Source organism: Aotus nancymaae, unplaced genomic scaffold, assembly GCF_030222135.1.
Source record: "Aotus nancymaae isolate 86718 unplaced genomic scaffold, 86718_ANA_hifiasm-v0.15.2.pri h1tg000077l, whole genome shotgun sequence".
NCBI classification, from domain to species: domain Eukaryota; kingdom Metazoa; phylum Chordata; class Mammalia; order Primates; family Aotidae; genus Aotus; species Aotus nancymaae.
The window spans coordinates 19,073,113-19,089,476 of record NW_026988492.1 but is presented as its reverse complement, the minus strand read 5'-3'; the positions used below and the strand labels follow the sequence as shown (position 1 = coordinate 19,089,476).

Here is a 16,364-nt window from a genome sequence, read left to right as displayed (position 1 = left end):
TGGCCAATCACACTGGATGGCAGGGCCATTCCAGCTACATAGCAGCCTTGGGTGAGACTGAGATGTTAAATTTAAAAACATTAAGGCTTTCCTGTACCTGTCCTCTTAGATCATGCTTCCAAAAAAATCACAAACTGCACATGGGCTCAATAATAGCAGCGATGATGCTGATGAGAGCAGCGAACACATATAGAGCCTTTCCCAAGGGCCAGGCTCTGCTGTGGGCACTCTCTATGTGAGGGAGGGACTGGGGCTATTATGATCCCCATTTTATATATGAGAAAACTGAAGCTCAGCATGGTGAAACGACTTGCTCAAGACCACACAACCAGTAACCGGAGGAGGAGCCAGCATCCAAGACCAAGCCGCCTCGGTGGCTGGGCTGCACGCTGCCTCTGCTCTCTTCACAAACGCTGTCAGCTGGGTCTCATCCAGTGCAATATACACATCTATCAAAAATATTTCTACCTTTTAATTGCCCAGTCAAGTGGAGGCAACTGAAAACAGGTGATATTTAAAAGTACTGAATTCTGAAATATAGTGGCTTTACTTTCCAAGTTATTTTTCACCCAGGTTAATATAAGAATGAGTGTATTTGATGCCGTCCTTAAAATCCAGGCCAGGCTGGGTGCAGTGGTTCACTGCCTGTTATCCCAGCACTTTGGGAGGCCAAGGCGGGAGGATAACTTTAGGCCAGGAGTTCGAGACCACCCTGGTCAACATGGTGAAACCCCATCTCCACTAAAAATACAAAACTAAGCTGGGTGTGGTAGCACATGCCTGTAGTCCCAACTACTTGGGAGGCTGAGGCAGGAGAAACACTTGAACCTGGGAGGCAGAGTCAGACTCTAACTCAAAAAAAAAAAAAAAAAAAAATCCAGCCAAATAGCAGCAAACTTAGAGGGCCTTGAGGCTTCTGGGTGATGGGGAAAGCTTGCAGGAAGACACAAATTTGCTACAGATGATCCACGAAGTGAACACTTCATAAGTGGTAACTAAGAATGAAGTATAAATAAAACCTCTACACTCCAAGACCACAAAAGCCACACCAAGCATGGGAAATTCTAGTTCCACAGAAAAAGATATGTTAAGGGACCTAAGTCCCAAAGAATAGGGTTTTTAAACAAAAGCGCCCCCGAACCCCACTATACAAGAGCTAATATGATGCTGTTATTCTCTGAAAGTTCTCATTTTTGGGGGAGATGAACACAAAGGCTTAATGATTCCTAGGAAAGGATTGATAACACTAGATTGTTTTTTGCATTGCTAGGCAACACTGAAAAATAAATGTCGACGTTCTGAGATCACAGCTTGGTTCTCCTCCCAGGGGCAGGACTAGGGTTCCCCAGTCTTCCTCCGCTCCACCCGGAGAACAGGAGTGGTACAGAGCCACTGCGATGCTGAGTCCACAGCGGCCACAGATACCAACTGGCATTTCCAAGGACAAATCACAGTTGACCACCTGGCTGCCAAGATCTTCGGCAAGACAAAGTTTTCACTTACCTGTCATCAGACCCAGACAAGTCCCATGTTCTCAGTGTTCTTTGCTACCTGTAATCACTTCAGTTGCTTTTTTTGGAGGTAAACGGACCCTTTTCCCCCAGCTGTCTCATTAAAGCCCCATTCACCCCTAAGAGTGATTTTAACATTTGGGCAAGTACAGACGTGTTTCCTGGGAGTTATTTATTTCTAAGCAATAGCTCTGACTCTGAATATTTCCACTGTAAAAAGGCCTATTTCCAATCACAGCTTTCTCACGGATATACTGATATTACCTTAGCTAAGTTGAATTCCTCCTTTGTTTAATGCTCTGAACTACTGCATCTATTGTTTTTCAAAAAATTCAAGATGATGCCTGGAGTTCTAAAATCACATCACACATCTAGGCACATACTTGTTAGAGAAATGAACTCCTGTTTTTCATTCTAACTTTTGCCCACACAGTGTAGGACTGTTTATCTCTATAATTCAACTAACCACTTCAGTATTCCCATCTGGGTTATTTCACCTAGACATGTGGCTTGTGATATATATAGAGAAAGATAAGCTAATATTATAATAAATATTTCATTGAAGACTATTTTTTTTTTTTTTGAGACAGAGTTTCACTCTTGTTGCCCAGGCTGGAGTACAATGGTGCGATGTTGGCTCACTGTGACCTCTGCTTCCCGGATTCAAGCGATTCTTCTGCCTCAGCCTCCCAAGTAGCTGGGATTACACCCATGTGCTACCACGCCCCGCTAATTTTTGTATTTTTAGTAGAGATGGGGTTTCCCCATGTTGGTCAGGCTGGTCTCGAACTCCCGACCTCAGGTGATCTAGCCGCTTTGGCCTCCCAAAGTGCTGGGATTACAGGCGTGAGCCGCTATGTCTGGCTGAAGACTGTTTTAAAGAGCAGATTTCGATTTGCAGCAAAACTGAAAGGAAGGTGCAGATAACCCACACACAGCTCGGACTCCCTCTTGATCAATATTCCCTATGAGAGTGGTACCTTCGCTACAACTAATGAGCCTGCATTCACAGGGCATTATCACCCAGCCCATCATTTACATGTTCAACAGTATTTTCGTCTTAAGTTGTGAACATAATCTTGTGCTTTAAGAACTCCCACTCTTTGCTGCCCTTCCCCCACCCCAATAAAAAACCCAATGATATGGAAAAACAATCTTGGATTTGTATTTGAAATCAAGCTCCACCTTCAAGGGCAAGTTGTCTGTGACTTAGGTAAAAGGACTAATTAAATGAACTCGGTATGGCTGTAACGTTCACCATCTGAAGTGGAGACAAATCTACACACCAATTATGAGTGGGTGTTCCTGAGAGCCTGATACATATGCAGCGTACATGGTAAGAGGCTGGTTCAGTAACCACCATTTCTATAGCAACCCACACATACTCGCATGCTGTGTTTTGGGAAGGCAGTTAAAACTGGATTCTACAATGCAGCTTCACTCTTGGAATATGCTTTTATTCCTATCATCTTAATAGAATGAGAGTATCCAAATCATATAACCCAAATTGCCATTAAACAGCAGAAACTTATCAAATACAGGATCCATAAATCTTGATTTTTCTTTTTTTTGCCACTTGATGTCCATCGCTTTAAATTCAAACCACTGACCTGATTTGCTTGTGACCACTGCCCAGGGCAACAAGTCAGATGTCAGTTTGACAACCTGTACATTAGACAGCCATCTGCTGCCCCAGTTACGGGATAAAGAAAGGGTAAATGTCTGTAAAATAGAGCTGACATAATCATCTCTTACTGTCCAGAAAGGCTCAGCTAAGAAGCATTCACCATGACTAACAAAACTTCCTTTGCCAGACATGGGAAGGAAGACAGCTTCTTTCAAAGGTCAAACTGGCCACTGCACAATAAATATTCACTTTATTGATTTATTTTTATTTTTAATATTTTTTTGAGATAGAGTCCCACTCTAATGCCCAGGCTGGAGTGCAATGGTGTGATCCTGGCTCTCTGCAACCTCACCTCCCAGGTTCAAGGGATTCTCCTGCTTCAGCCTCCCGAGAAGCTGGGATTACAGGCACCTACCTACCATGCCTGGCTCCAGCTAATTTTTGGATTTTTAGTAGAGATGGGGTTTCACCATGTTGGCCAGGCTGGTCTCAAACTCCTGACCTCAAGTGATCTGCCCACCTTGGCCTCCCAAAGTGCTGGGATTACAGGTGTGAGCCATGGCACCCAGCTACATATTCACTTTAATCCCTTCCCCTCACATACATCTTGACACCCCGGACACAGAGAGGGCACAACTGGATCATAACATATTCCGCTAATTCTTTAAGGAAAAGAGATACACTAAATAAGTACTCCTTTGCTCTACAAGTCAAAGCATTTTAACAAAATAGCTTTAGCAAAACCTGTAAATGTGACAAAATTCTCAATTCCAGTTTGGGTTGAATAACCTTTATCCAAGATGCATTTTGGATTTTGGAATATTTCATTATACTTACCCATTGAACATACTTAATCTGAAAATCCAAAATCTAAAATGCTCCAGTGAGCATTTCCTTTGAGCATGACCTCTGAGTATCATGATGGCCCTCAAAAAGTTTTGGATTTTGGAGCATTTCAAACCTTGGATTTGGGATGCTTAACTTACATAGGCTAGTCATGCTTCTTAAAAAAAATAATTTCAGGCTGGGCTTGGTAGCTCATGCCTGTAATTCCAGCACTTTGGGAGGCCAAGGCAGGCACGTCACTTGAGGTCAGGAGTTTGAGACCAGCCTGGCCAACATAGTGAAAACCTGTCTCTACTAAAAATACAAAAATTAGCCTGGTGTGGTGGCATGCACCTGTAGACCCAGCTACCTGCAAGGCTGAGGCAGGAGAATCGCTTGAACCCAGGAGGTGGAGGTTGCAGTGAGCTGAGATCGTGCCACTGCACTCCAGCCTGGGTGATACAGTGAGACGCCATCACACACACAAACACACACACACACACACACACACGCGCGCACACACACACACAAATCATTTTTATTGAGGGTCCATATAGCAATTAGCCAACTCGGGCTGTTGTAACATACTATACAAATTCAATGTTATTTGTTTTCTAAGATGGTGTTAATCTAGTAGACCACCTTCTAATGAATATATAGGTTGAAATATGAAGATGCCAATTTACAGAATGGGAAATTCTTTGTTCCAAAAGAAAAAATTACAACAACTGTGATACATGGCAGCATCAGAAACTGATCCCACTCTCATGGGTTTTGAAAGGGAGCATTTCTAGGTCTCTCTCCTAAGAGGAAACTTTGAATTACCTGACAGTCAGGGATTAAAGTGTGTGAGTTAGAGTTAAAACACGGATATACTGAGTTAGTGTTAAAACGTGATTTTGAGGCAGGGTGGTGGCTCACAGTCATTGTAATCCCAATGGCCTGGGAGGCTGAGTTGGGAGGATCACTTGAGGGCAGGAGTCTGAGACCAGTCTGGGCAACATAGCAAGACCCCATCTTTACAATCTTTTTTTTGTTTTTTACAAATTAGCTGGGCATGGTGGTGCACGCCTTCTGTGCCAGCTACTGAGGAAGCTGAGGTAGGAGGATTGCCTGAGCCCAGGAGTTTTAGCCACTATTGTACCATTGCACTCCATCTGAGCGACAGAGCAGGATCCCTTCTTTAAGCAAATAAAAACTACCACATGACTGTATCATTTGAACAGAAGTCCCAATCGAACCATAAAATAATTTCATCTTTCTTTACAGAGTTTGAGGTCTAGCGCTACAATGAAAGTGCTGTCACTCTCAGCATCAACTGTCAACCCCGGCAAAATACAGGGGGGCTGTCAGCTAACAGGCAATATGGAAGTTGTGGCTGTCTGGGCACCCCTGTTTGCTCCTGTCGTGTGTGGAATACACTTGCACTGTAATGTTGGAATGGAAAGAAGTTTCTTTTGGAAGCCATTTAGACCAGAGGTCTCACCATTTTTTTTTTTCCTGTAAGAGGCCAGATAGTAAATATTTTTGGTTTGCGGCGATGTAAGTCTCTGTTGCAATGATTCAACTCTGTGTTGTGGTGCAAAACACTCACAGACAATACGCCAGCAGATGGGCCTGGCAAGGTTCCATGAAACTTTATTTATAGGGATGCTTATGTATGAATTTCATATACTTTTCATGTGCCATGAGATATTCTTCTCCTTTTGATTCTTTATTTCCCCTGCATTTATTGATGTATAGTTGCAAAATAAAAATTTTACATACTTAAGATGTCTGACCTGATGTTTTGATACATACATTAAGCTAATGACTATACCCCTCACTTTACAGTTACCATTCTCTTTTCATCTTCTTTCTCTTGGTGGTGAGAACACTTTGAATCTACCTTCTCAGTAAATTTTAAGCGTACAATACAGTCGTATTAACAACAGTTACCAGGTTCTGGATTATATCTCTGGAACTTAATTACCCTTTGATCAACATTCCCCATTTGATTTTTTCCTTCGATCATTCAAAAATATAAAAATGAGGCCGGGCGCAGTGGTTCATGCCTGTAATCCTAGCACTTTGGGAGACTGAGGTGGGTGGATCATGAGGTCAGGAGATCGAGACCATCCTGGCCAACATGGTGAAACCCCGTCTGCTAAAAAATAAAAATAAAAAAAAAAGTAAAAATGATTTTTAGCTTTCAGGCCACAGTTGGCCAATCCCAATTTAGATGATAAATTATTAATAGATTCACAAGTTGCTATCTGTGCTATTTCTGGCTGCTAAACAACTTGGAAGTGGCAATTATTTTAATTTACCTCAAAAATAGATAATTTGAAGTATTAAATAATTTGAGGTGATTACTGTAATCATAAATAGCAACTTATTAAATTGTTTTATGTGCTTAAGACGTGTTGGTGCACTCCCCTTTTTTTCCTGATCTTATACTGTTTTTAGAATTTTTTAACTAAAATATTTTAAATTCTACTTAGATAATATTATTATTAATTAAATGTAATAGCAACAAAAGCCTTACGAAATATGTGGGCTTCTATTGAGTTTAATAAGTTAAAAAACATATGGTTTCTTTGAAGTGTCCATCTTATCTTAAAGTTTTCAGAAAACATATCTTAATTCATTTGGTTATTTTTGAATGACTATCCACAAACGTTGGCTTTTCTTCTGCATACATGCAATCTGTTACAGCCAGGAATTTGGCAGTTACATTTTTCACAGTAAATGCAAAGTTAAAAAGACCATTTAGGCTGGGCATGGTGGCTCATGCCTATAATCCCAGCCTTTTGGGAGGCAGAGATGGATCACTGGAGGCCAGGAATTTGAGACCAGCCTAGGCAACATGGTGAGAACTTGTCTCTACAGAAAATAAAAAATAAAAAAATTAGCCAGGTGTGGTGGTATGTGCCTGTAGTCCCAGCTACTTGGGGGGCTGAGGTGGGAGGATTGCTTGAGCCTTGGAGGTCGGGGCTGCAGTGAGCTGACTGCGCCACTGCACTCCAGTCTGGGCAACAGTTAAGATCCCATCTCAAAAAAAAAAAAAAAAAGACAACTGAAGTGGAAATAGATCAGCTACACAATGAAGATTCCCAATAAAATAAATAATAAATAAAATTTAATAATAAATTATTAAAAAATAAATAAATATATAACAAAATAAATAATAAATTTAAAAAAGGACCCATTCTCATGAGTATTTTTTCTAGAGAGGAGTCAGAGAATGGGCTAACTTATACTTCAGAGGCTTCCTAACAATGCACACGCCTCTGTCTTCACCAATGTCTGAATTGTATTTGTTTCCTATTGCTGCTGTAAAAAATTACCACAAATATAGGGCCTTAAAACAGCACAGATTTACTTTCTTAGGAGGTCAGAGGTCTAAAACTAGTTTCTCTGGTCTCAAGTCCAGGAGTTCGCAGCGCCGGTTCCTTCTGGAGGCTCAGAAGGGAGAATCCCTTCCTTGCTGTTTTTGGCTTCCTGTGGCTGCCTGCATTCCTAAGCTTGGGTCCCCTTCCGGCATTTCCAAAGTGCGTGCCTCCAGCCTGCGCTCCCGTCATCACCCTTCTGTCTCCTCCTGATTCTGGCTCCTCTTGCATCCTGCTCTTAAGGGCCCTTGTGATGGTCATGAGCCCATCCAGGAAGTCCAGAAAATTCCCCCATCTCCAAATTCTTCATCACTTCCTCCAAGTCCCTTGACCATATAAGGTAATATCCACAGGGCCCAGGGATGAGGATGCAGAGGTATTTCCATCTGCCATGTACATCAGATACTTCTTTAAGTAAGGTTCTTTGTGAACTGTATATAAAGCCCACCAAGGAAAGCAAGGATGCTGCTTTTATACAACTGTGCCATGTCACTGTGGTGCACACGACCCGCACAGGAATCCCTAGGGTTGGCTTCCTCGCAGTAGGAGCCCCAGCCCTATTCCTCCAAATTCAAAAACACTCATTAAAAAAGAGAAGGCGAAAATGAGAAGGAGAATACAAACAGCAGAAACGGAGGCTCCAAGATGGAAAAAAATCCAACAGAACTGCCCTCCCTCTAAACAAGAGCTTAAAGCATCATCCTATAAAGTGCACGTATACATAGATATATAAAGGTAAATTCTATGTACAGAGTAAACCTAAGTACAGATGTTATATTAGAGTATCTTAAATTGCCTTTTAAAGATAACGAAATTGGCGGGGCATGGTAGCTCACACTTGTCATCACAGGACTTTGGGAAGCTGAGGCGAGTGGATCACTGAGCCCAGGAGTTCGAGACCAGCCTAGGTAACATAGTGAAACCCCATCTCTACTAAAAAAATTACAAAAATTAGCCCAGAGTGGTGATGGGTGCCTGTAATCCCAGCTACTTGGAGGCCGAGGCATGAGAATCGCTTGAACCCGCAGGTGGAGGTTGCAGTGAGCTGAGACCTTGCCACTGCACTCCAGCCTGGGTGATAGAGTGAAACTCCAACTCAAAAAATCCCCCAAAATTAGCTGGGCATGGTGACCACACTTGTGGTTCCAGCTATTCAGTGGGCTGAGGTGGAAGGACTGCTTCAGCTCGGGAGGTTGATGCTGTAGTGAGCTATGATCACACCATTGCACTCCAGCCTGGGTGACAGAGGGAGACCCTGTCTCTTAAAAACGAAAGAAAACAAAAAACCCTAAAATAATTCTCAGGTGATTCAACCATTCAAAAGACATTTTAGTGGGTACCTAACATCATGCCAGAAACTGTTCTTGATCACAAGCATTCCAAGATAAATAAGACTCAGCGAGGGCACAGGGAGTAACCAGTACCTGTGTAGACTCAGGGAGATGCAGGAAGTAACTTGTACCTGCACAGACTCAGGGAGGGCAAATGGAGTGACTGGCACCCGTACAGAATTGGCAAGGTTGCAGGAAGTAACCGGTACCCGCACAGATTCAGGGAGGGGACAGAGGGTAACTGGTACTCGGACAGACACAGGGGGTAACTGGTACCCGGATAGACTCAGGGAGGGCACAGGGAGTAACTGGTACCTGCATAGACTCAGTGAGGGTGCAGGGAGAAACCAGTATCTGCGTAGACTCAGCAAGGGCGCAGGGAGTAACTGGTACCTGCATACGATGCCCTTTAAGCTGCTGGGACCACTGCAAGGTACACAGTGTGCTCAGGCCGGAGAGGGGCTGGAAAGGATCGACTGTGCTCGTCAAAGTGACCAGCTGTGAGGGGATCTCAGCAAGCCCAGAAGGGGGAAACATCTGGTCTGGTGGGAATGGGCTGCATCTGGGACAGTGGCTAGGAAGAGGTGGGAGGCTAGTGGGGCATCTCTGAAGACATCTGTGGGTCCTGCTATGGCATCTGGGCTTCCTCACAAGGAGTTGCCCTTAGACATTCTCACAAACGAAAGTCATTTGTGGTTTTTTTTTTTTTTTTTTTTTGGAGACAGGGTCTTTCTCTATTGCCAAGGCTGGAGAGTAGCAGTATAATCTCAGCTTGCTGTAGCTTCGACCTCCCAGACTTAAGCAATCCTCCTGCTTTAGCCTCCCAAGTAGGCCCCTGGCTAATTAATTTTTTTTTTTTTTTTTTTTTTTTTTGTAGAGACAGGATCTCTGCATGTTGCTCAGGCTGGTTTTGAACTCCTGGGCCCAAGTCATCCAACCACCACAGTCCCCCAAGTGCTGGGATTACAGGCATGAGCCACTGTTCTTAGCACAATCAGCTGACTCTGAATGAAGCAGGTCACTCTCCATGGTGAGGGAGGGCCTCATCCCCTCAGTTGAAGGCCTTAAGAAAAACACCGAGGTCCCCCGAAGGAAGAGGAAATTCTGCCAGCCAACTGTCTTTGGACTCAAATTGCAGGATCAGCTCTTCTCTGAATCTCTAGCCTGCTGGCCTACCTTGCAACTGGGGACTTGCCAGCCTTCCCAATTGTGTGAGTCAATCCCTTAAAATCGATCTCTCTCTCTAAATATAGGTATCTCCTGTGGGCTCTGTTTCTTTACAGAACCCTGAAACACTCATTATAACAACAGTGGGTACTATTATTATTGCCACATCACAGTGGAAGAAATTAGTACAGAAACGTTAAGTAACTTGGCCAGGGCCACACAGCCAGTGGGTGGCAGAGCTGGAACTCGGCCCCACTCTACCCCCAGACTCCCTCTTTTAGCCACACTCTTTTCGCTGCTTCTCAGTGCACTGATCTGGGTGTGCCTGGGACCCTCTGGGAGGCTGATGGGGACAGGCAGAATACACAAGGGGGTGTATATTCACACCTCTTACAAATGCAAATACAGGTACGTGATTTGCCCAAGGAGGGACTCACAGTTTTATAAGTAGCAGAACCCAGGTTTTCAGGAAACAAAACACAGGCTCTTTCCATTCTCTTGCCCACTTTCTCTGTGCGTTTTTTTAAATCCATTTTCTTCCTCCTCTTAGAATTCCTGCATTCTTCAGAGACTCTTGGTCACACACCCCTCAGGCTGCTCCCTCCTGGAGGCACTGTGTACCTCAGGTCCCCACCGTGACCTTGATGCCCCCCAAAGGATCAGGCTGGCAGAGAACACACAGCATCAACAAAGTGCCCGTCTCACCTAGTGCAGGATATGTGAACAGACAGCATCGCAATCCACTTCACAATGCCAAGTTTATTATGGCTGAGAAAATCAATGCATTCCACACAAATACTTACAGAGTCTCTATTAATTATTTGGAAAGTAAAATAAGACAAAACAAAAATCCCCCCAGGCCAAAAGCCCAACAGGTATTTCTTTCCAAATATAATTCCTAAAGCTCTGTTTTAACTGATCCAAGAAATTAGGTACTTTGAAAATACACCAATATCAAAAATCTCCCAGTTACCTTCATACATGGTCTAACAGTTTTAAATTCTGAACTGGGTTATTTGAAAACTGGTATTTTCTTTTTGTTGAGACAGAGTCTCGCTCTGTCACCCAGGCTGGAGTGCAGTGGCACGATCTCGGCTTACTGCAGCCTCCGCCTCCTGGGTTCAATTGATTATCCTGCCTCACCCTCCTGAGTAGCTGGGATTACAGGTGCCCGTTGCCACACCTGGCTCCGGCTAATTTTTGTATTTTTAGTAGAGATGGGGTTTCGCCATGTTGGCCAGGCTGGTCTTGAACTCCTGGCCTCAAGTGATCCACCTGTCTTGGCCTCCCAAAGTGGTGGGATTACAGGTGGGAGCCACCGTGCCTGACCTACTATGCCATTTTTATTTACTCTTGAATCACTTGCTCAGGGGAAAGCAAACTGCTATGTAGTAAGCAGCTCTAGAGAGGGGCCCATGTGGCAAGGAGGTAAGCCCTCTGGGCAACAGCCGTCAAGGAAGTGAGGCCTGTCTTCAGCCGTGTAAGTCACACTCACTGGCCCCAGCTGAACCTTGCTAGAGGTGACCACAGCCTTGGCTGACAGCTTGACAGCCGCCTTGTAAGAGACTCTGAGCCCTACCACCCAGCTCAGCAGTATGTGGATTCCTGATCCCCGGAAATGGTGAGATGCTGGAACTCACTGTTGTTTTTAGTTGCTAACTGTTAGGGTGGTGTGTCACACAGCAGCCGATCACTAATGCCTACGTGCACTATAAGAGCCCTAGATGGACAGAATTCAAGACATATGAGTGATTTTCTCTAGGTGGTAAGTCTTACTGGGAATTTTTATTTCCTTTGTTTTGTACCGTTTTGGCAAATGTTTTCCGTTTTTCAGAAAACAGGACACACACACACACACACACACACACACACACACAACCAGGAGCAACCACATGACCTTCTGATGAATAAAAGGATAAAGATTAGGAAAGCTAGTATTAGCTCCGATAACCTTTATAGATTCTTTTCAAGTAAATTAGGTTAAATGTGCAAAACAAAAACAAATAAGACAAACAAAAAATGAGTTCCCAGGAGAGAGCCTGAATGGCACAGTGAAGGGCGCCCTCCCCACGAGGAGCCACACAATGCAGTGTGAGCAGCAGCACTCACTGCCTTCAAGGAAAGGAGGCTTCCATGAGCTTCTTGGAAGGAAAACCAAACAGTAACGAAGCCATCTGGCAGCCGATCATCAGCACAGAACTCTCGCTTACCCAGCTTCTGGTCAAACCGCCATGCCGCCACATACGCATTGTGCCTCAGGCTGCTCTGCGTGGCCAGGGGCACAGTGACATAGATGGGACCATCCACCAGCACCGGCGTTCCATTACTGCTCAGCAAGTGGACGCTGACGGCTGTGACTGGGGTCAGGTCATGCCTGGTGCTGTTTCCTAGAAGGAAGAGGCATTTTCCATCATTTGCATGCAAAGTACCCATGTGGGGCTGTAGAAACCTTTGCAAAAAAGTAGTCGCAGCTACCATTTACCGAGTATAGCACCCCCTATATGCAGGGACTTCATTAAGCACTCTACATACATAATCCTCACCCCAACCTGGGAAGGCAGGTAAAATCCTCATTTTACACAGAAACCTGCTCAGAGGGAGTCGTAATGGTAGGTGGTTTAAGGGCATACACTCAATCGAGGCTGAGCTGGAATCTAGGCTCAGGTTTGCTAATTTTTTGTGGTTGTTTTTTTTCTTGAGATGAAGTCTCACTCTGCCGCCCAGGCTACAGTGCAGTGGCAAGATCTCAGCTCACTGCAATCTCCACCTTCTGGGTTCAAGCGATCCTCCTGCCTCAGCCTCCCAAGTAGCTGGGATTACAGGTGTCCACCACTCTGCCCTGATAATTTTTGTATTTTTAATAAAGATGGGTTTTGCCGTGTTGGCCAGGCTGGTCTTGAACTCCTGATCTCAGGTGAACCTCCTGCCTCGGCAATCCCAGGACTGCTAGGATTTGCTATTTATAATTATTGTGTTTTGCTTTCAAAAGGGATCTCAAAAGAGAAAGATTTTTCTATAATGTGAGACAAAGGTGTACATGGAAATCACTGGAAATAATTTCCATACAAAGTGAGTCCCATGCACATGTTTAATTGCTTGGCAGATTACCTTAATAAAACCAAATGTTTTAGAGTAGAGGCTGCTGTTTTTTTAAAGATAGCAAATTTCTTCAAGGATTGCCTCAAAAATATTAACTTCTGCTAAAAAACACGCTATTGAGGACTAGACTTGAAATATTTATGCGTTCTTTTAGTTGCCATTGTTATTTCGGTCTGTTTAAAAGGACTCCAATATACCAATTATTCTCCATTAAAGGCCTTTGGTCCAAGCCAAAGCTTTAATGACTGCCTACAGATAAATTAGAGAATGCTTACGAGACCGATATATTTATGCACTCAAGCAATCCATTTTATATTTTCCTTCAGTGAAATACGATATCACACAAAATATGTTCTGCCATAATTTTACATCTTTCTTTGAGCAGAATGACAAAAACACAGTGACAAAAAATTTAAGCTGCGTATAATCTATATGACTTTTTATTTAGCTACTTACGTACTTACCTACCTACCAACCTGAGCTAATGTAAACCTCCAATCTGGTCTAAATTTAAACATTTATAGCAAACGTAGTGAATTTTAGCATCTCAACAACAAGTTATGTCTAAATTCTTTATAGAGCAATTTCCGCACAGCTAACGCCACTCTACCTTATACCATTCATACCCGTCTCTGTTTTTTAATGAAGGCAAAGGTGTGGGAGTAGCGATTCCATGGAAAGATCCAAGTTGGAATCACAGGTCCAAGTTTTGAAATCTTTTAGTCTGGTTATGTCATTTTATAGTTTAAAAAAACAAAAACAAAAATAAAAAACAAAAAAACCTCAGAATTTACCACGTTTCTGGTCCAAAGACTGTGTGGCTTGAGACATATATGTGTCAGCTGCTCAAAGGTGATAGAGAAGCAAAGCCAGGTCTACACTCTGCTGCTCTAAGTTCTGTTAGAACGTCTCGAGAAGATAGAACTTACAACTACAGAAACGCTGGCCAGGCGTGGTGGCACATGACTGTAATCCTGGCACTTTGGGAGGCTGAGGTGGGTCACTTGAGCCCAGGATTTCAAGACCAGCTTGGGAAACATAGTAAAACCCCGTTTCTACAAAAAAATTACAAAAAATTAGCTGGGCATAGTGGTAGATGCCGACAGTCCCAGCTACTTGGGAGGCTGAAGTGGGAGGATGAATGGAGTCCTGGAAGTGAAGGCTGCAGTGAGCTGTGATCACACCACTGCAATCCAGCCTGGGTGACAGAGGGAGACCCTGTCTCAAAACAAAACAAAAAGAGAAACTAAAGAGGTGTTAAGTAACTTACTAAACTGAGAGAGAATGTTTTCCATCAGAGAGTGCTGTTTTCTTTCATCAAACTCTAGACAGGATGTCAAAATAGGCAGGTAGCAGGTAGGAGGCAGGTAGAGGAGAAAAGCCCTAGAAGTGGTGTCTCCCTTCTCCTCCCTCCTCACCTTGCAATTCTCCCTTCCTGCACATTCCCAGCCAAGGAAGACCAAGTCCCAGTACCAGGTCTGCCACTAGCTGCCTATGTCATCTCCGAAAGTTACTCCATTCCTCTGGGGTCTGTTTTCCTTATCTTCAGAACCAAGGAGGGTAGACTAGATGCCTTCCTGCACCTATGGAAATAAGTATCCTCAGCTTGAAACACTCAGAAGTAGAGCATTGCAGAAACGAGCACATTATCGGACAGCAATATGCATTAGGTTCCTGGAATTCGTGTTCCTTTAATGTCCTCTAGCTGTCTTAAGACACTGTGGACGTTATATCTGCCCTCTTGAGGCCTCTGTCCTTCCTCAGGGCTCCACTAAACGCCTGCTTCTCTATGCCTTCCCAATGGTTGTCCCTCTATATCCCCATGTTCTTTATTCTGCAACAATTTTTTTTTTTTTTTTTTTTTTAAACAGTCTTACTCTGTTATTCAGGCCGGAGTACAGTGGTGCAATCTCGGCTCACTGCAGCCTCTGCCTCCTGGGCTCAAGCAATTTTCCTGGCTCAGCCTCCCGAGTAGCTGAGACTACAGGCAGGTGCCACCACACTGGCTAATCATTTTTGTGTGTGTGTGTGTGTATTTTTAGTAGAGATGAGGTTTCATTATGTTGGTCAGGCTGGTCTTGAACTCCTGACCTCAAGTGATCCACCCGCCTGGCCTATTCTGCAACAATTCACACTTTCAAGGGCTAAACTATTTTCCTTCTCTCTGTTACAAAACTAGTTTTACGCAAAGTACTGAGTTCTATATAGAAAGTGGTTTTCCTTCCTGTTCTATCTGGATGTTGTCTGGCTCCCTTTAAAGTCTGCACAAGGACAAACAGGTGTCAGGCCAATGCCGCAGGACCGGCATTTGGGAGACGGAACACCACTGGCCCAAGTGAGGAGAGCAGCTGTGTCACCTTGGGCCGCCCACTGGTCACTTGTCACGTGACAGGTTCTGCTCAGCTGACATCTAAGGTTCTGTGGGCCTCTATATTCTACCGACTTTTTGGAATTGCAGGAAAAGTCTGCACCTGTTATTTTCTTCACTCCTCTCTGTCTTCCTGGAGTTATTAGTGAAAGCAATTTTCGTAACACCCCTTGGGAATGCCATAGAACAGTTCTGTGCTTTCTCAGCAACCGGGGAAAGAGTGTGATGCTCTCTGGTGAGGGGAGGGGGCCCCCAGGAGCTAGAAAGAGAAGAGGAGAAGTGGCGGAAACCTCCAGGCTGTCATGCTTCTCTACTTTCAACTCTGGACCCCCCCCTCTAAACCAGACACCACAGTCTTCATGGCACCCCCAGAAAACAGTCTTTCAGAGCCCTTTCCAACCTCTCTGCAGCCTCTCTGTTTCCATCCACCTTCACTGAACTCTGGGTATGACTCTAGTCGAGATAGCTCCTGTATCTTCAGGAGATGAACTTGTGTCGTCTCACAAAGACACGTCTGGTCCAGGCACCCTCTCTTTAGGATGCGAGCTCTTAGATGCCTTTAGTAGAACAGGAGGCAAGTGACTGTGAGGAAAAGACAAGCTGTGTGCAAACTGACCCCGGAGGCCGGCGTGGAGCTGGTGAGTCACTGAGGGGTCTGTGCTCAAGGGAGTCCAGGTTCCTAGTCCCCGAGGGTGCGTGTGAGTGCACTACGGGTGGATGACTTCGCTGCCAGGTCTTCAAGAAAGCCTGGTCTTTTCTAGGTCAAGTCATCCATTCTTTCAGTGGAAGCGAAGTTTCACGTCACCTTGCAAAGACCTCTTTTCCCTCTGAACTCACGGAATGATTCTAAAATAAAACAAACTCTAAAATCAATAGTTCTGTGTCTTTGTGTTCTGCTTCCCCCATTTTCTCAGAATGCATAATTTATTCAAGAGCTACTGGAAATGGGGCACAGATAAAAATTAATGAGTCCCGAGGATGAATGCTCCAGGTTAGGGTTTTGTGGATTGTGCGCCATTTCGTCCAGGACACTGGGTGCTGGTTACGATGATTTTAAACCACTTT

General features: G+C 44.2%; 1 protein-coding gene across 2 annotated transcripts in view; it reads right to left on the bottom strand.

Moving 5' to 3' along the window:
• The window catches only part of FAM171A1 (family with sequence similarity 171 member A1), a 152,048-nt gene that overhangs the window by 21,218 nt on the left and 114,466 nt on the right, over positions 1–16,364 (bottom strand). For both annotated transcript variants that reach the window (XM_064368407.1, XM_064368408.1), the window contains one exon: positions 12,043–12,219. In XM_064368407.1, the coding sequence (XP_064224477.1) occupies positions 12,043–12,219 (177 nt within the window). The remainder of the gene's footprint in view (positions 1–12,042; positions 12,220–16,364) is intronic.